At 34.4% G+C, this 23,225-nt stretch overlaps 1 protein-coding gene across 1 annotated transcript; it reads left to right on the top strand.

Moving 5' to 3' along the window:
* The first annotated feature begins 1,455 nt into the window (after positions 1-1,455).
* Positions 1,456-9,769, top strand: LOC127135771 (early nodulin-16). The gene is made up of 3 exons (XM_051062411.1): positions 1,456-1,519; positions 9,052-9,243; positions 9,330-9,769. Exons 1-3 carry the CDS (start codon positions 1,456-1,458, stop codon positions 9,767-9,769), a joined length of 696 nt encoding a protein of 231 aa, XP_050918368.1.
* Positions 9,770-23,225: the final 13,456 nt, after the last annotated feature.

Here is a 23,225-nt window from a genome sequence, read left to right as displayed (position 1 = left end):
GAGGGGAGACGTGGTCGGTTTTTCTAAATGGTTTCAAGTTCCTCTTCGATCTCACTCCACGGTTGACCATAGAGGATATTGGCGAGTAATTCTTAAGAGTAGAACAGGGACTTGGGAATGAATTGGCAAAGGCCAAATTGCCTGGCCACCAAGTTAGGCTGATAAGCCACCAAGCCAGGATTGCTGCTAGAGGTTTCAGCCGACAGAAATCGAGGAACCAGGAAACGCCTCCAAATGAGGAAGGTTTCATCTCTATGTTCCTCCTCAATCGGAGGAAAAGGTCTGGTGAGCCATGCAGGACCCTCAGTTCGACGGCTGAAAGGGGCCATAGAAGGTAGAAAATCGACACGGGTCAGCATGATGTCGAACAAAAGTCGAAACACTTGGAGGTCGGGGAAGTTTTTATCGATGGGCGTCAGAGGGATCAACTGTTTCCAAATAAGGTGTCGTTCCTCTGGGGGACACGCAACCCTCCTCATCCCGTAGGGGGCTATATCTTTAGAGAAAGTGGCATTGAGCCACAGTTGCAAAAACCAGAAGGGGCCATGGACCAATACATTTTCCTTTCTGGAGTTCTCAGGGTCGAAGAGTCTAATTTGGAAGACAACCTCAAACAGAGACTCATAGAGAGAAGCTAAAATCAGTTGGCCCAAGGCAATGTCACGCTCTTGGTGCAGTTGGGTTGCCAGGAGAGCAAAGTGCTTGGCTACCTGCATAGATCTGGAACAGAAGACAAAGCGGGATAGCCAGAGGGTCAAGAAAGCCACATGTTCCTCGTCGGTCACAGGGCCTGTAGAGGTGGCATGATGATCAATAAAATTGTTGTACGTTGGCTTGCGAGAGTCACCAACATCGAACCGCAAGGAAGTTGGCGCTACAGCTTCGCAGTCAAAGACTTCGCCAGTCGGTTTTAAGCTAGTGATGGCAGCAATGTCCAGGAGTGTCGGCGTGATCATGCCGCACTTGGTATGGAAGGAGTTGGTCGAACTCTCCCAAAATTGAAGGGCAGCTAATAACATGCCACAAGATTGGGGAGGGCCACAACGGGCAATCTGTAGAAGGGTGTAGATGCCTGTCCTTTTCTAATGGTCGGTTTTCTCTGATTTTAACCGATCCATCCAAGCACAAAACTTAGGACAGTTTTTGGGAGGAGCAGTCCGGAAGTTCCTATCGACGTGGCGAAGGGAAAAGGGTTTTTGAGCAGAAATCACAGGTTCAGAGATGTGACTGGAGGGGAAAAGGGAAGAATCTGTTCTGGTAATCTCTGGGTGTCGGTTTTCTGGGAGAGGACCTAAGAACGCTAAGGGTTCATCAGCCAAAGAAAGAGGAATTAATACCTGAGAACGCCAGATTTTTGCCTTCTCTTCTGCAAACGGAGGCTCAGGAACATATTCCCTACCATCAATGGTGATGGGATGTGTGAGTTTAGCAACAGAGGGTTTGTTGGAGCTTGCCATGGAGAAAATGGAAGACTTTTGTTTTGGAGAAAAAGAGTTTTCACAGAGCGCAGGAGATGAGTGTATGCTGAAGTAAAAGGGCAAAAAAGGGAAGAAGAAGAAAGAATGAGGGTTTTATAGGGGTTAAACCCTAAGCAGAGAAGAGTGAGCGTTTGAGCTTCCACCTTCGACACGTATGCCCATGTTCCCACGTTTGCAGACACGTGGAGGAGAGAAGGCAGGCGAAATGACAAATACGTTTAATCATAAAGACGTGAAATGATGGAAACGTGATTTTGTGCATCTCGAGGAAAAAGGAAACGTTCATCATGATTATATGACGTCACCAGCGTGGGGCAAACAGAGGTCCCACTAAGTATAAGTGGAAGAGGTCAGAGGTAAGTCGACATTTCAAAGATGCCATCATCTTACCAACTTCGACAGTCGAAAATGGCATCTTTGGGGGGCATTTGTTACCACGAAAAATCTCTAAGGCATGCTGAAAGCATAGTTAGTGATAGAGTCTTGTGAATTTGGGGATTATACCCCATCAAAGGATGAAGAGGTGTTTGAGGCAAGCAAGAGTGGAAAAAACACAAGTCAAGGGATGAAGCCGACAGGAGAAGCTTGCTTGGTCGACAGGCCATTCCGTCGACTGAAGTGAAGTCTGAGACTTAAAGAATTTTCTTTTATGCCAAATGTGTAGAAGAGAACGTCGCCCTAAACGTCTGGGCGGGAGAAAATGTGGAATTTAAAAATAGCCAGCAGTTACAAGAAGAATAAGAGCGCCAGAATCTGGAACAGTTGGCAAGACGTGGGTGTAACGGTTTGTAGATCGTGTGACATAACATCTGCTAGTTTCTAGGAGTTTTAGCTTATGAGCAGTTCCTTTAGTTTATTATAAATAGGATGTCCCACGAGGGGCTCCGGGTGTTCACTTTGTACTAACAAACCACTTGTAAGAAACTTCCCATTCCCAACGCGAGGAAGCAAGAGTTTTTGAGAGTGCTATGTACGTGAATCACCATATTTATTTCAATGCAACTTCCTTACTTTTCAATTGTTCCCGTTGAACATTTTATCTTAATTTCATTTACTTTTGAGTTATCATATTACGTTGTCGTTTACGCTGTCGACACTGATTCTATTACGATAATAGAGTTTACCAAAAGCGTGTTCGTCGTGTACATCTTTTGAATGCTGTAGCGCTGTCGGTCACGGGTCACCTATAGGCTGTAGCATCGTTTAAACTGTTCGTGTGGGAAATCTTGTGCTTGTTAGACACTTCGTTAGGAGCCGTTCCTCACAAAGTTATCTCGTCGAATTGGACAAGCCTCACTTGCACTAGCACATGTCTTAGGATCAACTGGTCGATCCTGCAAGTAACCCTTAGTTTTAACGCCTAGGGAGGACCAACGGTTGTTTACCAATTTCCACAGTAAACAGGATGATAACTTGACCTTTTCACTTATTTAGGGTAGCTGGGAGGTTCATAAAGTGTTGGTATTCTCCTGGCATTTTTTGCAAAATAAATTCCTTTCTAGAGAGAACTTGTCTAAAAGGGGATGATTATTGACCAAAGCAAGATTTCTTGTCGTTTCTGCGGGGTTCAATTGAGTCAACTTCCCATCTATTTGTTACTTAGGAGTTTGTCTTATCGGTGTGGTATAAGACCTTCCAATGGTTGAGTTGGTAGGTGGTTCTTCATAGTAATCATATGCTTTTTATAGTCTTTTCTTAAGTGGTGGGGCCAAGTCTAGAGGTGGTTTTCTTATGATTTGACATTGTGTAGTCTGCTGCATTTGGTGATTCCTTAATGATGTCATTTTAAATAGTGTTACAAAAGCTATGAAAGAGAAAAATATTTTTTTGGCCTGGAAATGGTTTCTAGGTAGATTAGAGGTGATCTCATTGATGGACACTTCTAGCAAGCACTACTATGAATAACACATATAATGTCGGTTTCACGTCCGTTGTTAGGTAGCGTGTGATTATATGTAACGTGGTTTCCAAAACGGGTGTGTGACTGTGGTTATAAGATAGGTAGCACGCTACTTGTCACAATAGTCATATTAAACAACTGTTATGATATATATTTAGGTCATGGGTTCGAAACCCAGAGCAACAACAATTTATTTGGGATATAATTAACATTTCACCACGATTACAGAAGATAACCGTTGGTAAAAGTACCTTGAGTTTATTATAAAATATGTAGATTGTTTGTTTTTCCTTACACCTCACTAAACATATACAGCCATTAAAATTGATGTAGAAGATAATAATTTGAAAAATTAAATTATTCTTGAAAAATAACTTAAACGAACCACTATTTTTCAAATTTCATTCATACCGTAATTCATCTCTTGATTCTTAATATATAGTATTTGTTGGTGTAAGCCCTAGAGGCCAACACTTTTGGTACTTGTATCGAATTATTTATTAATAATAAAAGGCATTTTCTTTATTACGTTTGTTTAATAAAGTCCCTAGAATAGCTAGTCCGTTTAATGTATTAAGTGTGACTTAATCATGAGAACACATTAAACATAAGGACACTATTCTTAAAGTATCCGTAGTCGAGCTTTAGTGTGAAGTGGGATAACATTAAAGCATTAAGACTATTATGTTTGTAGACTGATGATCACATCTCATGGATCATGGATAAAGAGTTATCAAGTCTTAAATATAGGTATGAATATTAGGAGTAATATTTATACCGGATTGACCCGCTATGAGAATACTATATAGAAAGTTATGCAAAGTGTCATAAGTTATTCTCATGGTGATAATAGTGTATTCCACTCTTCGACCTGAAACCACTATGGATCCTAGATGTAGAGTCGAGTGCTTTATTGCTGATCCAACGTTGTCCGTAACTAGATAACCATAAAGACAGTTAATGGGTACTCCACAAAGCATGCTGAGGGACATGAGTGTCCTAGATGGAATTTGCCCATCCTGCGTAACAGGATAAATGTCTATGGGCCCAATATTGAATTGAACAAGGATGACACGGTCTATGCCTTGTGTTCAATATAGACATAAGGGCAAAAGGGTAATTATACACATAATTATTATCACGGAAGGAATTGTCAGATCACTTGACATTTTCGTGTCTTGGGTAGCAGTGATGTGTTGCTAGATACCGCTCACTGTTTATTATGTTAAATGTGTGATTTAATATAATTGCCAACGTCACGAAAACCTACAGGGTCACACACAAAGGACGGATTGATGAGAGATAGAGTAACTAAGGAATATCGTAAGGTACAGTACCCTTAAGTGAATTATAGAACATCGTAAGGTACGGTGTACTTGAGTAGAATACGAAATATGGTAAGGTACCATGGGCTTAAGTGATTTTGGGCATATTATAAGATATGGGCCAAAATACACTTAAGTGGGCTTTTAGCTTGAAGCCCACACAAGTGGTTCTATAAATAGAACCCTTGTGCAGAAGCAAAAATTTGCGGTTGCATTATTTTCGTTTTCTCACACTCTCTCTCTCACTCAAAGCCTTCATTCGTACCAGCTAGCACTGAGACTGAAGGAATCCGTTCGTGTGGACTGAGTAGAGACGTTGTCATCGTTCAACGTTCGTGATCGTTTCGTGGATCTGCATCAAAGGGTTTTGATCGTTACAAGAGATCTGCACCAAAGGTTTCAACCGTCACAAGAGGTAAATATTCTATCACTGATCATGACCATTCGTAAGGATCTCTAAAGGAGAAAAAGTTTAATTTCCGCTGCGTTTTGGACCGCAATTCTCCTTCAGTATTTGGTTCAATGCCCCGAGTTATTCAAAGCAACAATTCATTCCTAGTTTATTTTACAAAGCATTAATATGTTGACTAATTCAGAATCATCATCATCACTATCATCATCGTTATTTTAATCAATGATGAAGATTATTATGATGACAACTATGGAGATGATTCAATTTCTCAATAAATTTGATGTTTTGCAATATAAATTAATAGAGAACGGATCATTGCTTTGAAGAACCTGAGGCAGTAAACTAAGTTCTACGTGTTAAAGAGCGGTATAGATGAATTACGAGATCCATGCAATTCAAAAAACATGTTTGATTTAAGTTGCATTTCATATATAACTTAACTTTCAGATTATTATTTTCTAAATCACTTTAAAAGAATGCATGTTCAATGAAGGGTTAGTGAAACAAACAATCTACATACATTATAATAAACTCAACAACAACATACATTATCAATAACAAGATTTATCAACAACAACAACATCAATATTTATCAACAAAACGACAACAACACACCTTTTATTGAAAAGATTCGTAGAATGATCTGAAGTCGGTCTACTTTGTGTTGCCATGAAGAAAAAACACAATGAGGGTGAAGCTTCCAGAATAGCTTCATACTTATTATATTGTTTCTCCATACCAAGACAAACCATTTATGAACCACACCCATAATATGAGTTCTCTTAAACCAGATTTCGAAATATAAACAACTTTCAGAATATTAACCTGTTTTGAAAACATAAACTAGCATTAACATAACCGGAAACATGACACAAAAAGGAAGTAAATCATGTCACAACAAAAAGCAGCATGTTAACATAAACTAACAGTACATTATAACATAACAAGCAACAACAACCACAACATACAAAAACTTATCAACAACAACAACCAACAACAAATCATGTGAAACATAACAAGGTCTTCAATCTCCATGCCTAGTTGAATTCGTGTGGTTCTCAAGGTCTTCATAGTTCTCAAGGTGTTCATCTGATTCAAAATCAGTTGCATCTTTTCATGGTTAAGATTCTTGAAAAAAATCTTCTTATAGCCTATTCCACCAGACAGTTCAACAACAGTAATGTGATCCCTAACAAATTCAGTTTCCTTGGCTTTGTTAAACCATAACTCCACCATATCAATAACATCTTTTGTAACCTGAATCTCATGGATAAGTCTGTTGCTCTCACTATTAATGTTGAGAGAAAAGATATGAAATCTGAGAGAGGGATTTGAAATCGAAACAAGAAGAGAAACACTTTTTCAAAATAACATACAACAACATAAAACAACAACATACACGAAAAAGAAAGAACGAGGAATAAGAAGAATACCTTTATGTATGAAGCGAGAGCTAATAACAAAGAAGAAGAGAGAAAATGTGTGTTAGGATTTTATTGTGAGAGATATAGAGATACTGTCAAGAAGCAAAAACTAATTCACTTATATTATATATGAGTAAACAATTTCATTGCGGTCATATTCAAAAACTGTGATGAAATATAATGACTTTCACAACAGTTAATATTAGCAACCTTGGTGTTAGGTATTTTAATTTTAATTTATATATTATAACTATAAGAACAACACTCATTGTAACGAAAAAGTAGAAAATTATTGGAGCTGAGATTCAAACTCTGTCACTCCATAAATGCATAATCACTGCTTATGGTAATGTTTTTTCGTAAATATAAATAAACAAAACGGATCTAAAATGAGGTATTATCATGGTTAATAGTCAGGCCGTTGTAGTTTAGTGTGACAAAAGATCTATTTTCTAGTAGTGAAGTGTACTAGTCTCGTCGAAGTAATAAATTAAATTCGTCTCCATGGAGATTGCGAATTTTAACAAGGTATAGTGAGAATTAAAGTAAATAACAAACGGGGGAGGTTTCAACATTGATTCGATATGAAATAAGAACGAGAAACTTTATGGAATAAAATTCAATAATTAAAGGAGATTAGATCTTTATTTCGACTCTACTACTTATATGTGTCGATGAACTGTGTATTAAGTGAATTAGTAATATGTTAAAGTCCCACGATGAATTAACAAGGGCGCTGTAACCAATTCCTTGCGTATACAACTCACTAATTTTCACATTAATTCCCTAATTTCTTAGGCCAATCCAGAGTTAAACTAGACGTTCTACGTCTGTTAATTCAAAATTCACAACTTATAATTACATATTCTTGTTAATTACTAAGTTGAATAATTGTCCTAGATCGAATCAGTAGACTTACAATCAATAATCTCTACTCATCGGATATCAATTTTTGCATTCGTCAATACACAAAGCATTAAAATCAAGAACAATTAAATAATAACAATAATATAAAAACATTTAATTAATCTCAAACAACCATATGATCCAACAGAGTACAATCAGGTTTGTCTCAAAAGACCTAATCTAAGGAATCTAGCTACTCGTAGTGCATGTAACAATTATCATGAGTTTAGATGAATAGTGCATGAAATTCAAGTAAGATAAATATCTTCAATGGCTTCCAAAACCCTTAAAATCCTTACTTTAGAACTTCAAGCCGTCACTTTCTCTATCAAATTCGAAACCCCTCAAAATGTAGGCAAAAAGCCCTATTTATAGTAATTTCTACTTGTTAGCGTAGCGCAGCATCACGCCTGCATTGGTGAGTATGCGACTGCAATGTGACATCATCACGCTCATGATGTCAGCACGTGGCTGCATGAAAATCAATGGCAAAATCCTTTTTTTCTTCTTTTTTTTTCTTTCAATTTTTCACCGAGTTCCAACTTTCTTTCTCTTAGTAGCCTTTGCTTATTTCTTCACACTTTGGCATGACTTTTGCTCATTGGAACGTGATTTTTCATAAATATTACTTAATGCTTGAGTGTCATCACTCATTTACATAGGCTGATTGACTTCAGAACCCTATCATATATCTTGATTAATAGTGAATCGAATGTTTGTCTTGATTCTAAGGTAGGTACTGACATGTGTTTTTATTATTCACTGATGAATTCTGATATATCGATGGTGGTTCTGATGGTATAAGCTCTTATCTGAATTCAAAAAAATTAGTTTTTAACTACTTCAACGTTTGTGCTTATCTATTGTATTTGACTTGTTGTTTTGTTAGCTGTGATGTTTTTTTATAGATATTTCTCTGATAACCCATTAGTTATGCTTTGGAATTATTTATATTTTTTTGGTAGTTTTCACTTATTACTATGTAATTTGCGATTGAAAAAAACAAAGTTAGTTGCAAATTGCAAATTAAGTTAATGATCTGTTTATATGCATAATATTCACAGCAAAACATCGATTAACTGTTGACACACAACCATATTTACATAATTTTACATAATATATATTGAAAAAAAAATCCATTCTCACTTAGCATATAACATATTTAATGTATATTCATACATACATTTATACATATTCATGGTTGCATAATTTTATAAATCACTTTGGAAAAATATTCACATAGCTTAATGTTATCACATAGACACATTTAAGAGTTTATTAACAAATAATAAGTAAAGACATATCCGGTTTAACATACATCATATAGACAATTATTTCGTAATGTTTATTTAATGACGATCATTGATGCACACCATGATGCACAATGACACCACACACTTCAGAATTGTGTTGTCTCTTATGATTTTAAAGACACTTGAACAATGCAATGCAAGTTTAGCATTTCATAAGATTATTAGTAACCCTAATAAAAATAGTATTATATTGGCTTCAGTGTTTTGTTCAAACCTATTTATTCCCAATATGACAACCCAAAAGCTACTCAATTCTCTAGTTAGTCTCTCACAATACTAAAACGAAAACAAAGTCATCAATATGGCTTCTTCTTCACTAATATTTCTGACGATAACTTTCTCAGTGTGGCTTCTGATTTCCTCCTCAGAATCCACAGAGCATTTTGTTGGAGACAGTGAAAAACTATGGAAGGTTCCTCTTCCATCGGAAGAAGCACTGGTCAACTGGGCTTCCGGCCACCACTTCATAATCGGCGATACTATTGGTAACTATTATCCTTCTTTTCAATAATTAATATATTATCCTTATATTGATTACACATGTATAATATATGTATCTATGCATGTGCAGTATTTAAGTACAATAAAAGATATGAAGCGGTGCATGAAGTGAACGAGCGTGACTATAGAAGGTGCGTTACAAAGGGATCTCGTCACAAGGAGTTCCACGGCGGCAATACGAGGGTGGTGCTGGATACGTTAGGAGCACGGTATTTCGTAAGTGGACGAAGAAGTCATTGTTTGCGTGGCTTAAAGGTTGCAATAGTTGTCATGCCTCCGTCTCCACCTCCGTCACTAACAATATCGCCACCGTCACTGACTCTTCCTCTGGCTCTCCCTGCGTCACTGTTACAGTCAACGTCACCTTCACCTTCACCTTCACCTTCACCGTCACCTTCAGAGTCACCTTCACCGTCGCCAAATTCATCCGGTAGGAAAGGTGGTGCTAACGGTAGTGGAATCATCGTTTGGTTTGGGGTTTCATTGGCTATGCTGATTATATTCACGTAATTTGCCGTGATGTCTCTCTAAGCTGTGCGAAAGTCGAGCACATTTTCATTTTGCTATTTTATGTTTCTTTAATTTTCATAGAAAATAAAGGTTGCTGTTAGTTTCTTGTTGATCAGAAGAATGTAGTGTTGAAAAATTCAAGGAGGTGATTTACATTCTTAATAGCCATTCTATTTTTTAGTATTAAAATGTCAAGCTTTTCTTATGGAATTTATTTAAATAGTTAACGATACTAATATAATGTAGCATAAAAATTCCGTTAAAACTAGACCAAAAAGATGGTTTAATTTTTTTAAGCTTAAATGCAAGCGAAGGGGCAGTATTTCTACCAACTAAGCTATGCTTCCATTTTGCAATTACTACTAATTATTTTTTATTTATTAATAAACTATCTTCAGCACATTGTTCCTTTAACAAACAACACTACTGATTTTTTGCCTGTCTCGTAGTGCCAAAGAAATGGCGTAAATGTAGAGTACTTTGTTTGGTTCCATGTGCACCAAATATTGATGTAAGTACTAGAAAAAACAATTAAAGAGACCATAAATGAAGCATGTTGATGAAACACTGAATAAAATAATCAAAGGTCCAATCAAAAAATACGTTGGTGAAGCATACAATGAAACTAATAGCATGGGTGTATTCCTAAGGTGCATTGAAGTTCATGTTTTAGCTGAGGCTGAAAGAAAAGTTTAAATGGTTGATATTTCTCCACAAGATGAATATTTTCATGAAATTGAATACTAGTATTGCCTAAAAGAATATGGGGACAAGGCTAGAAGCATTCAAAATTTTAGAAGCATCTTGTTTGCTGCAAAATAGTTTTCTTGGTGAAGCACTTTTTCTTGATGGTGTAAAATCATACAACACAGAAAAAACTATGCATCTCTACTCTTCACGGCCACTAAAAAAAACTTTACTCTTCACCTTAAAAACTTTAATTCATTTACACAGCTTAAGCTTATGTTAGATTGTAATTCATTTTCAATTTCATTTAAGTTTAATTTAACTTGTATTTGAATTTATATTTGCTTTGATAAATATAAAAATGAAGTGTGGTTTTAGTTTGGAATAGATTTTGATCGCAACATAATTTCTATTTTCTGTTAGAGCTTGTTAGACACTTTACTCTCTCTTCTCTCTCTTCCATTATCTTCATCTTCATTTTCTTTCTCTTATATACCAATAATTGGTATCAGAGTCTAGTTCAACTCCACGGAAAACACCAAGGAAACGTGAGGCGTGTGTGATTGATTTCGTTTCTTGAATTCATGTTGAATTTACGGTCGAAATCGTAACAGAATCACATTTCTTGATTCTGGGGGATTGGGAAACACGAGTGTTTTGTGAGATCTGAGTGAATTCTTGTACAAGTCTTTGATTAAAAGAATTGAAATCAATGGATGATTCAGATGCGTGCGTTTTTTGGTGCTTAAGATGTTCTTGATCTCGTCAATGATGGTTATGCAGTGGTTACAACAGATGCAATAGAAGCACAAAGGAACACATATAGAGAGTTGAGGAAGAAGGATCAGAAAGCTCCGTTCTACATTCATCACTGTGTGGATGTGAATGTGTTTGAGAAGATCGCTAATTCGACGACGACAAATGCTGCATGGGACATACTGGTACGTTGCTATGGAGATGATGCATCAGTGAAGAAGGTGAAACTTCAGTCTCTACGTAAGCAGTACGAGAATCTCAACATGCAGAACGATGAGAATGTACCATATTACACCTCCAGAGTAATTCTGATTACAAATGAGATGAAATCTTGTGGAGAGACTCTTTCTGAACAAGTAATCATTGAGAAGGTATTGAGATCACTTACTTCTCAATTTGATTACATTGTTGTAGCAATTAAACATTCTAAGGATCGGAACGCCATGAGATTGAAGATCTGCAAAGTAGTCTAAAGGCACAAAAGTTGTGTATGATTGAGAGAACCTCTAAAAGAGAGGTGGAACAGGCTCTGAAAGCGTCTTATGGTAAGAAGAATTAGAAGCAGACTTGGTCAAAGGCCAAGAAGATCAAAAGTCAGAAGTCTCCAACTCTAATGAGAAGAAATATTATAAGGGGAATGAGAAGTTTGACAAGAAGAAAGTTCAGTTTTACAATTGTAAGAAGTTTGGTCACTTTGCTGCTGACTGTTGGTCAGACAGGGAAAGGAAATCAGAAGAAACAAGCATAGTCAGAGGAGAACCTGATGATGAACATTTGCAATTGATGGCTTCTGAGTTTGATGGTGGATATTTGGTAGTCTGGTGGAATATGGACACTAGATGCTCAAATCACCTAACTGGAAACAAGCAATGGATGATTAGTTTTGACTCTAGAAAGAGGACAAAAATCATATGTACTCATGATAAGTATATGAATGCTGAAGGAGTGGAAAATGTCAAGGTCATAATGAAGAATGGAAAAACTGTTATGATCAAGGATGTTTGGTATGTTCATAGCATGAAGAGCAATCTTATGAGTGTAAGTCAGCTAATTGAGAAAGATTTATCACTTACTATGAAAGACAATATCTTGAATATGTTTATGATTATGATCAGAAGCTGATTATGCAGTCTGAACATGGAAGTAACAGAATATTCAAGGTGAATATGGAAACAACTAAAACTAAATGCCTTAGTGTAGAAGGTACTAAAAGTGACAGTGAGTTATGGCACAAGAGATTATGGCATCTCAACTTTAGAAGTTTAGGGCATCTAAGTTCTAAGAAGTTGGTACGTGGCATTCTTAAGATTGTGAAGCCTAAGAAGTCATGTGAGATATGCCTGAAAGGTAAGCAACCTAGATTGTCATTTGCATCAAAAGTGGCTCCAAGAGTAAAACATGCTTTAGGAGTAGTGCATTTTGATGTATGTGGACCATTTGAAGTACCTTCACTTTTAGGAAATAAGTACTTTGTGTCATTTGTGGATATGTTCACAAGAATGACATGGGTAACACTCATCAAGTTTAAGCATGAGGTGTTTGTTGAGTTTCAGGAGTTCAAGGTGAATGCTGAAAAACTGAGTGGTTAGAAGCTTAAAATTCTTAGAACTGATGGTGGAGGTGAGTACAACTCTACAGATTTCAAGAGATAATATGAGGAGAATGGAATTGAGCATGGGGTTATTGCTCCGTACACTCCTCAACACAATGGTCTTGCTGAAAAAAGAAACAGAACTTTGTTGAAGGAGAAGAAGCTACCTAACACCTTGTAGGGAAAAGTTGTTGTCATTGCAGCATATGTGCTCAACAGGTGTCCAACTAAGAACCTGAAGGAAATTGTTACTTTTGAAAAGTAGACTAGAGATAAGCAAAATGTGAGTCATTTGAAGGTGTTTGGTTTTGTTTATTATAAACATGTCCCAAATTCTAAGAGAAGGAAATTGGATGGTAGAAGCATAGTCATGTTGCTTGTAGGGTACCACAATATAGGTTCTTATAAACTCTATTGTCTTGTTACTAACCAAGTTGAATTCAACAAAGATGTCATTGTGAATGAATCAGAAACGTGGGATTGGAACAAGTCTCAATCCAACTCTAGTGCAGTGTTAACACCTGAGTTAACTTCTGAAGACGCTTCAGACTCAGAAGAAGAATTTTCCTTTGAAGGAGATTCTGAGTCTGAAGATGAGTCTGAGTCTAAAGGTAACTCTGATGCTGAAGAAGAGTCCGAAGGTGAATCAAACTCTGAAGGTGAATCTGATTCTATCCAGATTTTGATGATGGTCCAGAATCTGGTGGTAATCATGCCTCTAAAGGTGGTATAACCTTTGAAGGTAGTCTAACATTTGATATTGTTCTAGCATCTAAAGAGGATTTTGAGCAAGTTCAGAGACCACAAAGAATCAGACAATACTAAGAAGATTTGCAGAGTTTGACCTGTTGCAAGATACTGAGATAGACTAGAAAGGGGAAGTCATTCAGTGTGCCATGTTGGTAGACTTTGAACTAGTAAGTACATAAGAAGCTCTTAAGGACAAAGTGTGGATGAAGCCTATGAAGGAAGAACTTGAGGCTATAGAAAGAAACAAGACTTGGGAGTTGATTGAGCTTCCAAAGAACAAGAAATTCATCAGTGTCATATGGGTTTACAAGATGAAACTAAAGTCAGATGGATCAATTGGCAAACACAAAACAAGGTTAGTAGCAAGAGGTGTTTGCTCCTGTAGCTAAACATGAAACAATCAGACTGGTGATTGCTATAGCTGCTAACAGGAATTGGCCTCTGATGCATCTAGATATGAAATATGTATTTTTGAATGGTCCTTTACAAGAGAAATTTTATGTATTACAACCTCCTAGATTGTGAAAAAGAGTCGGGAATGGATGGTGTACATGTTACGTAAAGTCTTGTATGGACTAAAACAATCTCCTAGAGCATGGAATCTGAAAATTGATTCTTTTTTCAAACTTCAAGGATTCATAAAATGTGCGATGGAGTCTGGTGTTTATGTTAAGCATACACCTGATAGAAATATAATTCGGGTGTGTCTCTATGTTGATGATATATTTCTAACAGGGAGTTGTTAAGATGAGATAGCTAAGTTTAAGAAGGTGTTGATGAATGGGTTTGAGATGACTGATCTAGGAGATATGACATATTTTCTATGGATGGAGATTATGTACTATGAGAGGATATAATCTTGCATCAGCTGAAGTATGAACTTGAGCTTCTGAAGAGATTTGAGCTGACGAATTGCAAGTATGTAATCACACCTGCTGAAATAAATCACAAGTTGAATTCTGATGTTGATGGTGATGGATGATCTAGATGCTACAACTTTTAAATAGTTGGTATGCTCATTGAGATATCTCTGTAATACTAGACCTGATATTTGTTATGCAGTTGAAATGGTGAGTAGGTTTATGAACAAATCAAAGTGGTCATATTACCAAAATATTGTTAAGATACTTAGGTATATTAAGGAGACTCTGAAGTATGGAATTTTGTTTCCTTTTGGCGCTGAATCTGATTCAGAGATGATGTCCTATTCAGACTTTGATTGGTGTGGAGACAAAGTTGACAGAAGAAGTACTTTTGGATATTTATTCAAATATCTAGAAAGTCTTATTTCTTTGTGCTCCAAGAAGCAATTAGTGGTTGCATTGTCTACCTGTTAAATAGAGGGACCAAAAAACTAGTTCTTTTTATAGAGGGACTAAAACATTAAAAAAGTTTTAAAAAATGGGGACTAAAACTGTATTTTAAACCATTTTGTTATATCTAATCTAAAAACAAGATCAATCATAGAAGGAACATGAAAAAGCTCCGAAAATATTGGGATAACATTTAGCACAAAATTAAACAAGACACTACAAGAATTGCTTAATTAGTTAGGGCCATTTGCGAGGTAAAAAATCTCTCACTAAATTTCTACATTGCTTGGGGTTTATCCCCTCGCAATGCATAAAATTAAAAACAAAATTAATAAAGCAAATGGTGTGGGGCAGCCCCTTGCAAATGTTAAGGAGAGAGATTTTGAATTTTAAAATTGACCATTTGTGAGGGGATACACTTAGCTAATAGATTCATTAAATTTGGTGATGGGCAATCCCACGTAGATTTTGAGACCAATCTGCCATTTGTCATGTCACACCTACCTCGTGTCAATCACTTTAATAAAGGTGATAACATTTGTGATGGACACTCTCTAGCTAAATATTTTCATCACGTTTGCGAGGGTCACCCCCTAGCCATATATTTTATGCACACTGTCTCATCGCCTGAGTGTTTGTCAGCTGCTTTAATAAATCAATTGCAATTTGTGAGGGGCTGCGTCTAGCTAATTATGATTGTTTAATTGGTGTGAGGATCCCCCTCACAAAAAAAATTCATATATTTGCGCCACACTTTCCATTTTCATATTCGACCATCTCTTTCTCTTTTTTTGGTTTTTTATTTTCCCCCAAATTCACTCCATTAACCTCACTCTTCCCCCACCAAACTCATATTTTCATATTTTTTATTTTTCTTTATTTTTTTTCTTCTGATTTTTGGAATATATAAGGTCCCTAATTTTAATTTATTTTGTTCATATTCTATTTTTTTTCTATAAACGTTTAAACTCTTGCAAGGAGAGTAAAATTAAAGGTTTAGAATTGTTTAATTTTTTATCCAAGGTGCATATTTTTTCTCTAATTTTTTTTAATTTAAATATTTGTAATTATTTATTGATATTTATTGAATATTAGTTTATATGTGTTAAATATTAGTTAATATTTGATAGAAATAATATATTATTTATAATTATTTTTGGAAGAATAATATATATTATGTATTATGATAATATTATTTTAGAAACAATATATTATTTTTGCATTTTTTAACATTGTGCTTTGTATATATTTGTTTAGTATTATTTAATACTAATTATCATACTATATTTATATATTTTTATTTATACTGTTTTTATAATCTACTATTTTTATATAACATAATACTTTTATATATTAAATATTATTTAGTATTACTTATTAATTAATAATATATTATATATTATGTAATATGTTAATATTATTTTAGAAATAATATATTATTTATGTATTATATAACATACAACTTTTATATATTATTTTTTAAATAATACTTAAATATATTAGTATTTATAATATAATATTATTTTCGAAATAATACCTTTTAAAATATCAGAAATAATATTTTAAAAATAAAAATAATAATATAAAAATAGCATATATTTATTATTATTTAGTAATATATTTTGGTGTTATTTTAGTAAACATGACACTTAAATGTTTTTAGAAATATTAATTATTATTTGATAAATAGTATTATAAGAAAATAATGTTTTATTTTAATATTATATACTATTTTTATATAACATAATACTTTTATATATTAAATATTATTTAGTATTACTTATTAATTAATAATATATTATATATTATATATTATATATTATGTATTATGTTAATATTATTTTAGAAATAATATATTATTTATGTATTATATAACATACTGATTTTATATATTATTTTTGAAATAATACTTAAATATATTATTATTTATTATATAATATCATTTTTGAAACAATACCTTTTAATATCATAAATAATATTTTAAAAATAAAAAATAACAATATAAAAAATAGTATATATTTATTATTATTTAGTATTATATTTTAGTATTATTTTAGTAAACATAACATTTAAATTTTTCTTAGAAATATTTATTATTTGATAAATAATATTATAAGAAAATAATGTTTTATTTTAATATTCTATAATATTTTTATTTATTAATTTTGAAATAATACTTAAAAATTAGTATAAATTATATTTTAAAAATAAATAAAAAATAATATATAAAATAGTATATATTTATTATTATTTAGTAATATATTTTGGTATTAATTTAGTAAACATAATTAACACTTATAAATTATTTAGAAATATTAAGTATTATGTGATATATATTTAGTATTTTTAGTATTGTGTGATATAAATTATTTAGTAATATATTTGAGGTGTATATACTTAAAAGTATATATATAATGAAGTGTATAATATATGTTATTATCTTCCTTTTCAAAAAAATTAGAGATAATGGATATTTGTAAGTGTATATTTAATGATATTATATATAATGGTATTAATGGTATATAATGGTATTATAATTATATTAATGGTATTTTATTATAATAACTGTATTATTGATTGCATTTTATTATAATTATATTATTATATTTATAATAATATAATTATAATATTTTTTATATATTATTATAAACATTAGCTAGGGATTAATCCCCATACAAGTTGATTAGCAATTTGTGAGGGGTTAATCACCTCACAAATTCCAAAACGTATATGCATTTGCTAGGGGTTTAGCCCCAACCAAATGGTTGACACACTAAGCTAGGGACTTTGCCCCTCACAAAAAGCAAAAGTATATGCATTTGCTAGGGGTTTATCCCCTAGAAAAATACTGACACGTCTGTGCCACTAGTCTGCTCTTACGCCTGCAGTGCAACAGGTTGAAATTTATGAGTTACATTTAGTGAGGGGTTTACCCCTAAACGGTTTTGCGAGGGGCTTACCTCCTAGATATTTATTTGTGATTTCCTGTTTAGTTATGGGTCGTTATCCCCTGCCAACTTTTTATTTTGTGATGGGATTTTTGCATTAGTGAGGGGTTTAACCCCTAGCTAAAAACACTTTTTCTTGTAGTGATAACGGTCGACCTCCCAAGTTGATATACATATGCTTTCAAGAATTGGATCTCTTAGACAACAACCTAATTAGAGAGTCTCACGTGGATTCAAGGTGGGGATTAGCCTCCATAGAAAACCCCAAATACTTAAACACAAGGATTCTAACTTACAATTAAGAAAGTCTCATACTGAGTCCAAAATAACAAGATCCACATTAACTCCTATTAGCCTATACTTAAAAAAATTAATTTAAAGGTCGGATGCCAACTTAAAACTCCAAAATAACAAGATCACACTAGTCCATAACCACTTATATCTCTTGAAGAAGAAAAAGGGCAGTTGTTGCAAGATTATGCTCTTCCAAAGAAGAGCGAAAAACAACACCATCGATGCAAGGTCTGTCCATATTCGGCTCTTTAAAGAGATCAGTAAAATAATTAAATACCTCTTATCAAATCTCAGTTACCCTTTCAACCCACCTATCACAACCTTAAGGGTTAAGATATAATTCCTCACACTCCTACATTTGACAGAGGCATGAAAAAACCAGAGCTAGTATCACTTTTTTTAAGTCACTTAACTTTAGATCTTTGAAACAATTAATAATATTTGACCTTTAACAAAGACCAAATATATGCAATGGCTCCAGGCATAGCCTCGATCTCCTCTTTTATTAAAATCTTTTGATCGGTCAAATAGTTTAAACTCTTCACAACATATCTTAAGGACTAAATCTGAAAATCAAGATTTCCAAAAAAATCTATTTATTCTAGACTTTTAAGATTTATTTGAGAGATTTGAAATTTCTAAAATAACAAAAAAATTCCAACCACATATCGAAGAATCATACTAGAGAGATTGAACCAACTTAAACCTTATTATCATACCTAACTTCAATTAGTGATGCTCAATGGGCCCTCCCTAGAGATGTCTCTGATCACTGTCTCGTTACCTTAAGTATGGCAATCAGTTGTGGGGCCCAAAACCTTTTAGGTTTAACAATGACTGGTTGTCTCATTCTGATTTCCTTGATATGGTTCGTAATTTCTGGTCAACTTCTTTAACTCAGGGCATGAATGTTTTTATTCTTTTGAGGAATCTTAGATCTCTTCAAGCTAGCCTTAAAGGATGGAATAAACAAGTGTTTGATGATTTGAATTTTTGACTTGAGTCTTTCAGAGTTGTGGTTGGGAACCTGGATTCGGTGGCGGATCTTAGGGCCTTCTTTGTTGAGGAATCTAAGTCCAGACCAGAGTCATTAGTGATCTTTGGGATCTTCTTATAGTAGAGGACTCTTAGTTAAGCCAAAGAGTTAAGTCTATATGGCTAAAGGAAGCGGATGTTAATACATATTTCTTCCATGCCTCTATTAAAAGTAGGGATAGAAGAAATTTGATCTTAGCACTTAAGGTAGGAAATGTTTGGTTAGAAGGTGTGAATGATACTAGGTGATAGGTGGTCAATTACTTTTCTGAGCGGGTTAAAATGCAATCCCTTACTAGGCCTAGGCTTAGTGGTGTGCCTTTTGAATGCCTTTCAGTGGGAGATAATTAGGTTTTGATTTCTCCTTTACTTATTGAGGAATTTAATGAAGTGGTTTCCCAGTGTGATGGAAATCAGGGTTCGGGTCCTAATGGTTTTGAACTTTGCTTTCTTCAAAAGGTTCTAGAACATGTTAAGGGAAGATATAAGGGTTATGTTTGCTAAATTCCAGTGATTTGCATCTTTATCTTGTAGTTTTGGCTCCTATTTTGTGACCATTGTTCCCAAAGTTAAGAATCCTTGCTCCTCATGTGACTTTAGACCTATCTGCATGGCTAGTTCGATGTATAAGTTGGTAGCCAAGGTCTTGGCGAAAAGGTTGGGTTCGGTGATGGACAAAATGATATCCCCAAGTCAATGAGTGTTCCTTAAAGGGATAATATTAGTTGATGTTGTTGTGGTAGTTAATGAGATGATTGATCTAGCTAAGCTTTCTAAAAATCCTTGCATTACTTCTAAAGTTGATTTTGAGAAAGCATATGATTCTGTTAGCTTGAGCTTGCTAGATTTTATGCTTATCAAATTTGACTTTAATGATAAGTGAAGATCCTGGATTAGAGATTATGCGTTTTTATGGAAATCTGGTTGTGCTTATTAATGACTCTCGACCCTAGAAATTCATATTCAAAGGGGGCTAAAACAGGGAGACCATTTTGCACCTTTTTCTCTTTCTTCTTGTGGCTAATAGCCTTAGTGGGTTAATTAAGAGGGTCATTCACCTTCATATTTTCTCATGGTTTAAAGTGGGCTCCTCTAATTTGGATATTTCTCACCTCCAATATGCTTATGACACCTTAATCTTGGTTATCCCCTATGGTGAGAATTTGTGGGCTATTAAAGCGGTTCTGAGGGATTAGAGTTAGCGCCTGGGCTTGGTGTTAATTTTCATAAGAGTAGTCTGATTGGTATTACTGTTTATCCTCCCTTCTTAGCCTTAGTTGAGAAATTTCTCCATTGTAAGATTGGGTCTTTTCCCTTTAAGTATCTAGGGTTGTATGTACGTGATAATCCTCGATCAGAGTCTACCTGGGAACCCCTAGTCAAGTTAATTTGGAAGAAATTAGACTATGGGAAACACAGGTCTGACAGCCTAGGTGGTAGAGTCACCCTTCTTAATTATGTTCTTAATGATATCCTCATCTTCTACATCTCCTTCATTAAGATGACAATGAAAATTTGGAAGAAGTTAATTAGGATTCATAGGAGGTTCCTTTAGGGAAGTGTTAAAGGAGAATTTAAGATCTCATGGGTGAGATAGTCTGATGTGTGTAAGACAAATAAAACTGGAGGTTTAGGTGTTAAAGATATTCATATGGTTAATTTAGCACTTGCACTCCTAGATAAATGGAGATGGCGCCTTCTAGAAGGTGCTTTTGGCATGTGCGTTGATATCTTATTTGTTATATATGGTCATTCCACTGTCACTTCCCTGCACGGGGGTCGAGCTTTATGGTCTCGATCTGTCTCCTTATGGTGGAAAGGAGTTTCTCTTATTGGTTCAAAAAAGGAAAACCCCATTAACTAGTTTGAAGTAGGTTTTGTTAAGAAGGTATCATCAAGTATCTAGACCTCCTTTTGCGTCGATCCTTGGATAGGAAGTATTTGACTACTAGATTTTTTAGACTCTTCGCCATTTCTTAAAGGAAAAAATTTATTGTGTATGAGATTGGGAGACGGGAAGATGGGAGGATCTCTTGGTATATGGGCTAGAGGATACAATTCTTCATTCTTGAGGAACCTTTGGTCTCAGATTTCTTCATGGTCATGCAAAACTTCCAGTTTAGTGAGAAAAGAGATATGTGAGCATGGAAGTACTTTAGAGATTATGTGTTCTCTATTGTGTTTCTGCATATCAGATCTAAGTTGGGTTCCGACCTTCTCTGGAGACCAATCTATCTAAAGAGAATCCAAGTCTTCCCCTTATTTGGGATGGGTAGGCTCCCTCTAAGATTGTGGTTTTTTCTTGCTAACTTCTATAAGATAGATTCCCATATAAATGAAATCTTTTTAATAGGAAGGTCATTGCTGATATAGGGGGAATTTCTTGTATTTTTTATGGGCATTGGCTTGAATCAGCTTCTCATTTATTTGTTACTTCTAGCCTAGCTTATAACATTGCTATAGGGTGTTTATATGGTTAGGGGTTCAGTTAGATATTCCTAGGGAGTTGGGGGACATGTTTGAGTTTTTTTTTATCTCTTTTGGTGGGAGGTCTAAGTCTAGGGGATGTTTCACCATGATTTGGCAAGTAGTGCGGAATGATAAAAAAAATTATGGTTTGTCAACAAATGAAAAAAGGCGGAGGATAAGAGCATTTTTTTGGCTTGTACTTGGTTTTCTAATAGAACGAATCCTAACTTCCCCTCCTTCACAGATTGGCTTCAGAATCCTATGTTATGCATTAGTCAATATCGGTCTGAGTGGTCTGGCCTTCTCCCATTGGGATATTGGTTTTGGAGTTGTTAGTAGTGCTTCTGGCTTATTGATGGTGGATCTAGCAGTTAGAGTTCTAATTCAGTTTTGTTGGTTGGTGCTTTAGTGCTTGTGAGTCTTGTTGTTTTGGTTGTTTTGTGCTTCTCCGTATTAGGTGTTACTGCCCTTCTTCTATGGGAGTTGTATCTCATTGGTTCTTAGCTACCTGTTCTTATTTTGGGTTTCTAGCCTCCGTTATGTGGGACTTGTATCTCCTTGATTTTTTTTATTGTCTATTTTTATTTGTGTTTCTTAGCACTTCTTGTGCCAGTTATATTCATTTTTCAGTGCGTTTGAGGTTTCCCCTAACTTTCATTTATAGTTTCAGTTGTATTTATCTCCTTGACGTGTCTTTGTCTGCTTCTGATACTCTAACGAAGGTACGGAATCTTTTCCCCTTTCCCTTTACTTGAACTTCAATGAATCTGAGAAAACTCATTTGTTTCGCAATATTGTTTTTATTCTACTAACCTTCTTTTGACAATAAAGAATTCAATTGACGCTTAATTCGGTTGTTTTTCATCTTTGACCAACGTTTGACATTCTAAACTATATTATTGAAAAGTGAAAGAATTTGATAATTTTATTTTCAAGTAGTTTAAATATTTGAAAACAAAAAAATTATACAATTTTCCTAATCTTTACTAATTCGATATCTTATTAAAAAGAGTGTTGTTATATGACACGATAAATTATTAGCACATTTTGGACGAATGCATAAAATAAAGTTGTTATGTGGCACGATAAATCATTTGCACATTTTGGATGAATGCATATAATAAAATAAAAAAATTAATATTTTTTTTCTTAATTTTAGAGTTCGTTTTGACCTCTTAACTTTAAAAAAATCTATATTGATTCTTTAACTCTTTAAAATATATCATATTAATAATTGAAAAATTCAAAAAATAATAGTTAAATTTGTCGACAATTAAAGAAAAAGAAAACAAATATGACACCTGTCAAATGAAAATTTAAAAGCACACAATTAAATGGCAACCTCACAATTATGTGTTGTACCCATTTGCCTCTCTCTATTAAAAAAAGGAGAGAGGACATAGAAACTTAGCTTCAAATGAGTTGTCAATATATTTCCATAATAAAAATTAAAGAATCCAATACACAATTTACCTTAAGATTTTTTAAACAATACATTTAAGATAGTAAGACCTTCATCATAATTTACTTCACATAATTAGTGAAAGAGTACGAAATTCAAACAAAATACAAAGTTACAACACATGCAGTGTCACATGCCTAAAATCCAAGAA

This window comes from Lathyrus oleraceus, chromosome 4 (genome assembly GCF_024323335.1).
Source record: "Lathyrus oleraceus cultivar Zhongwan6 chromosome 4, CAAS_Psat_ZW6_1.0, whole genome shotgun sequence".
In the NCBI taxonomy this organism is placed as follows: domain Eukaryota; kingdom Viridiplantae; phylum Streptophyta; class Magnoliopsida; order Fabales; family Fabaceae; genus Lathyrus; species Lathyrus oleraceus.
This window is presented reverse-complemented; position numbering and strand designations above follow the sequence as displayed.

What these genes read in the sequence shown, in the direction of transcription:
- LOC127135771 (XM_051062411.1), top strand. Translation starts at nt 1,456, where the DNA reads ATGGAGAAAATGGAAGACTTTTGTTTTGGAGAAAAAGAGTTTTCACAG. An exon ending in ACAGAGCGCAGGAGATGAGT is followed by an intron (nt 1,520 to 9,051) that starts GTATGCTGAAGT and finishes ACGAAAACAAAG; the next exon opens with TCATCAATATGGCTTCTTCT. An exon ending in CATAATCGGCGATACTATTG is followed by an intron (nt 9,244 to 9,329) that starts GTAACTATTATC and finishes ATGCATGTGCAG; the next exon opens with TATTTAAGTACAATAAAAGA.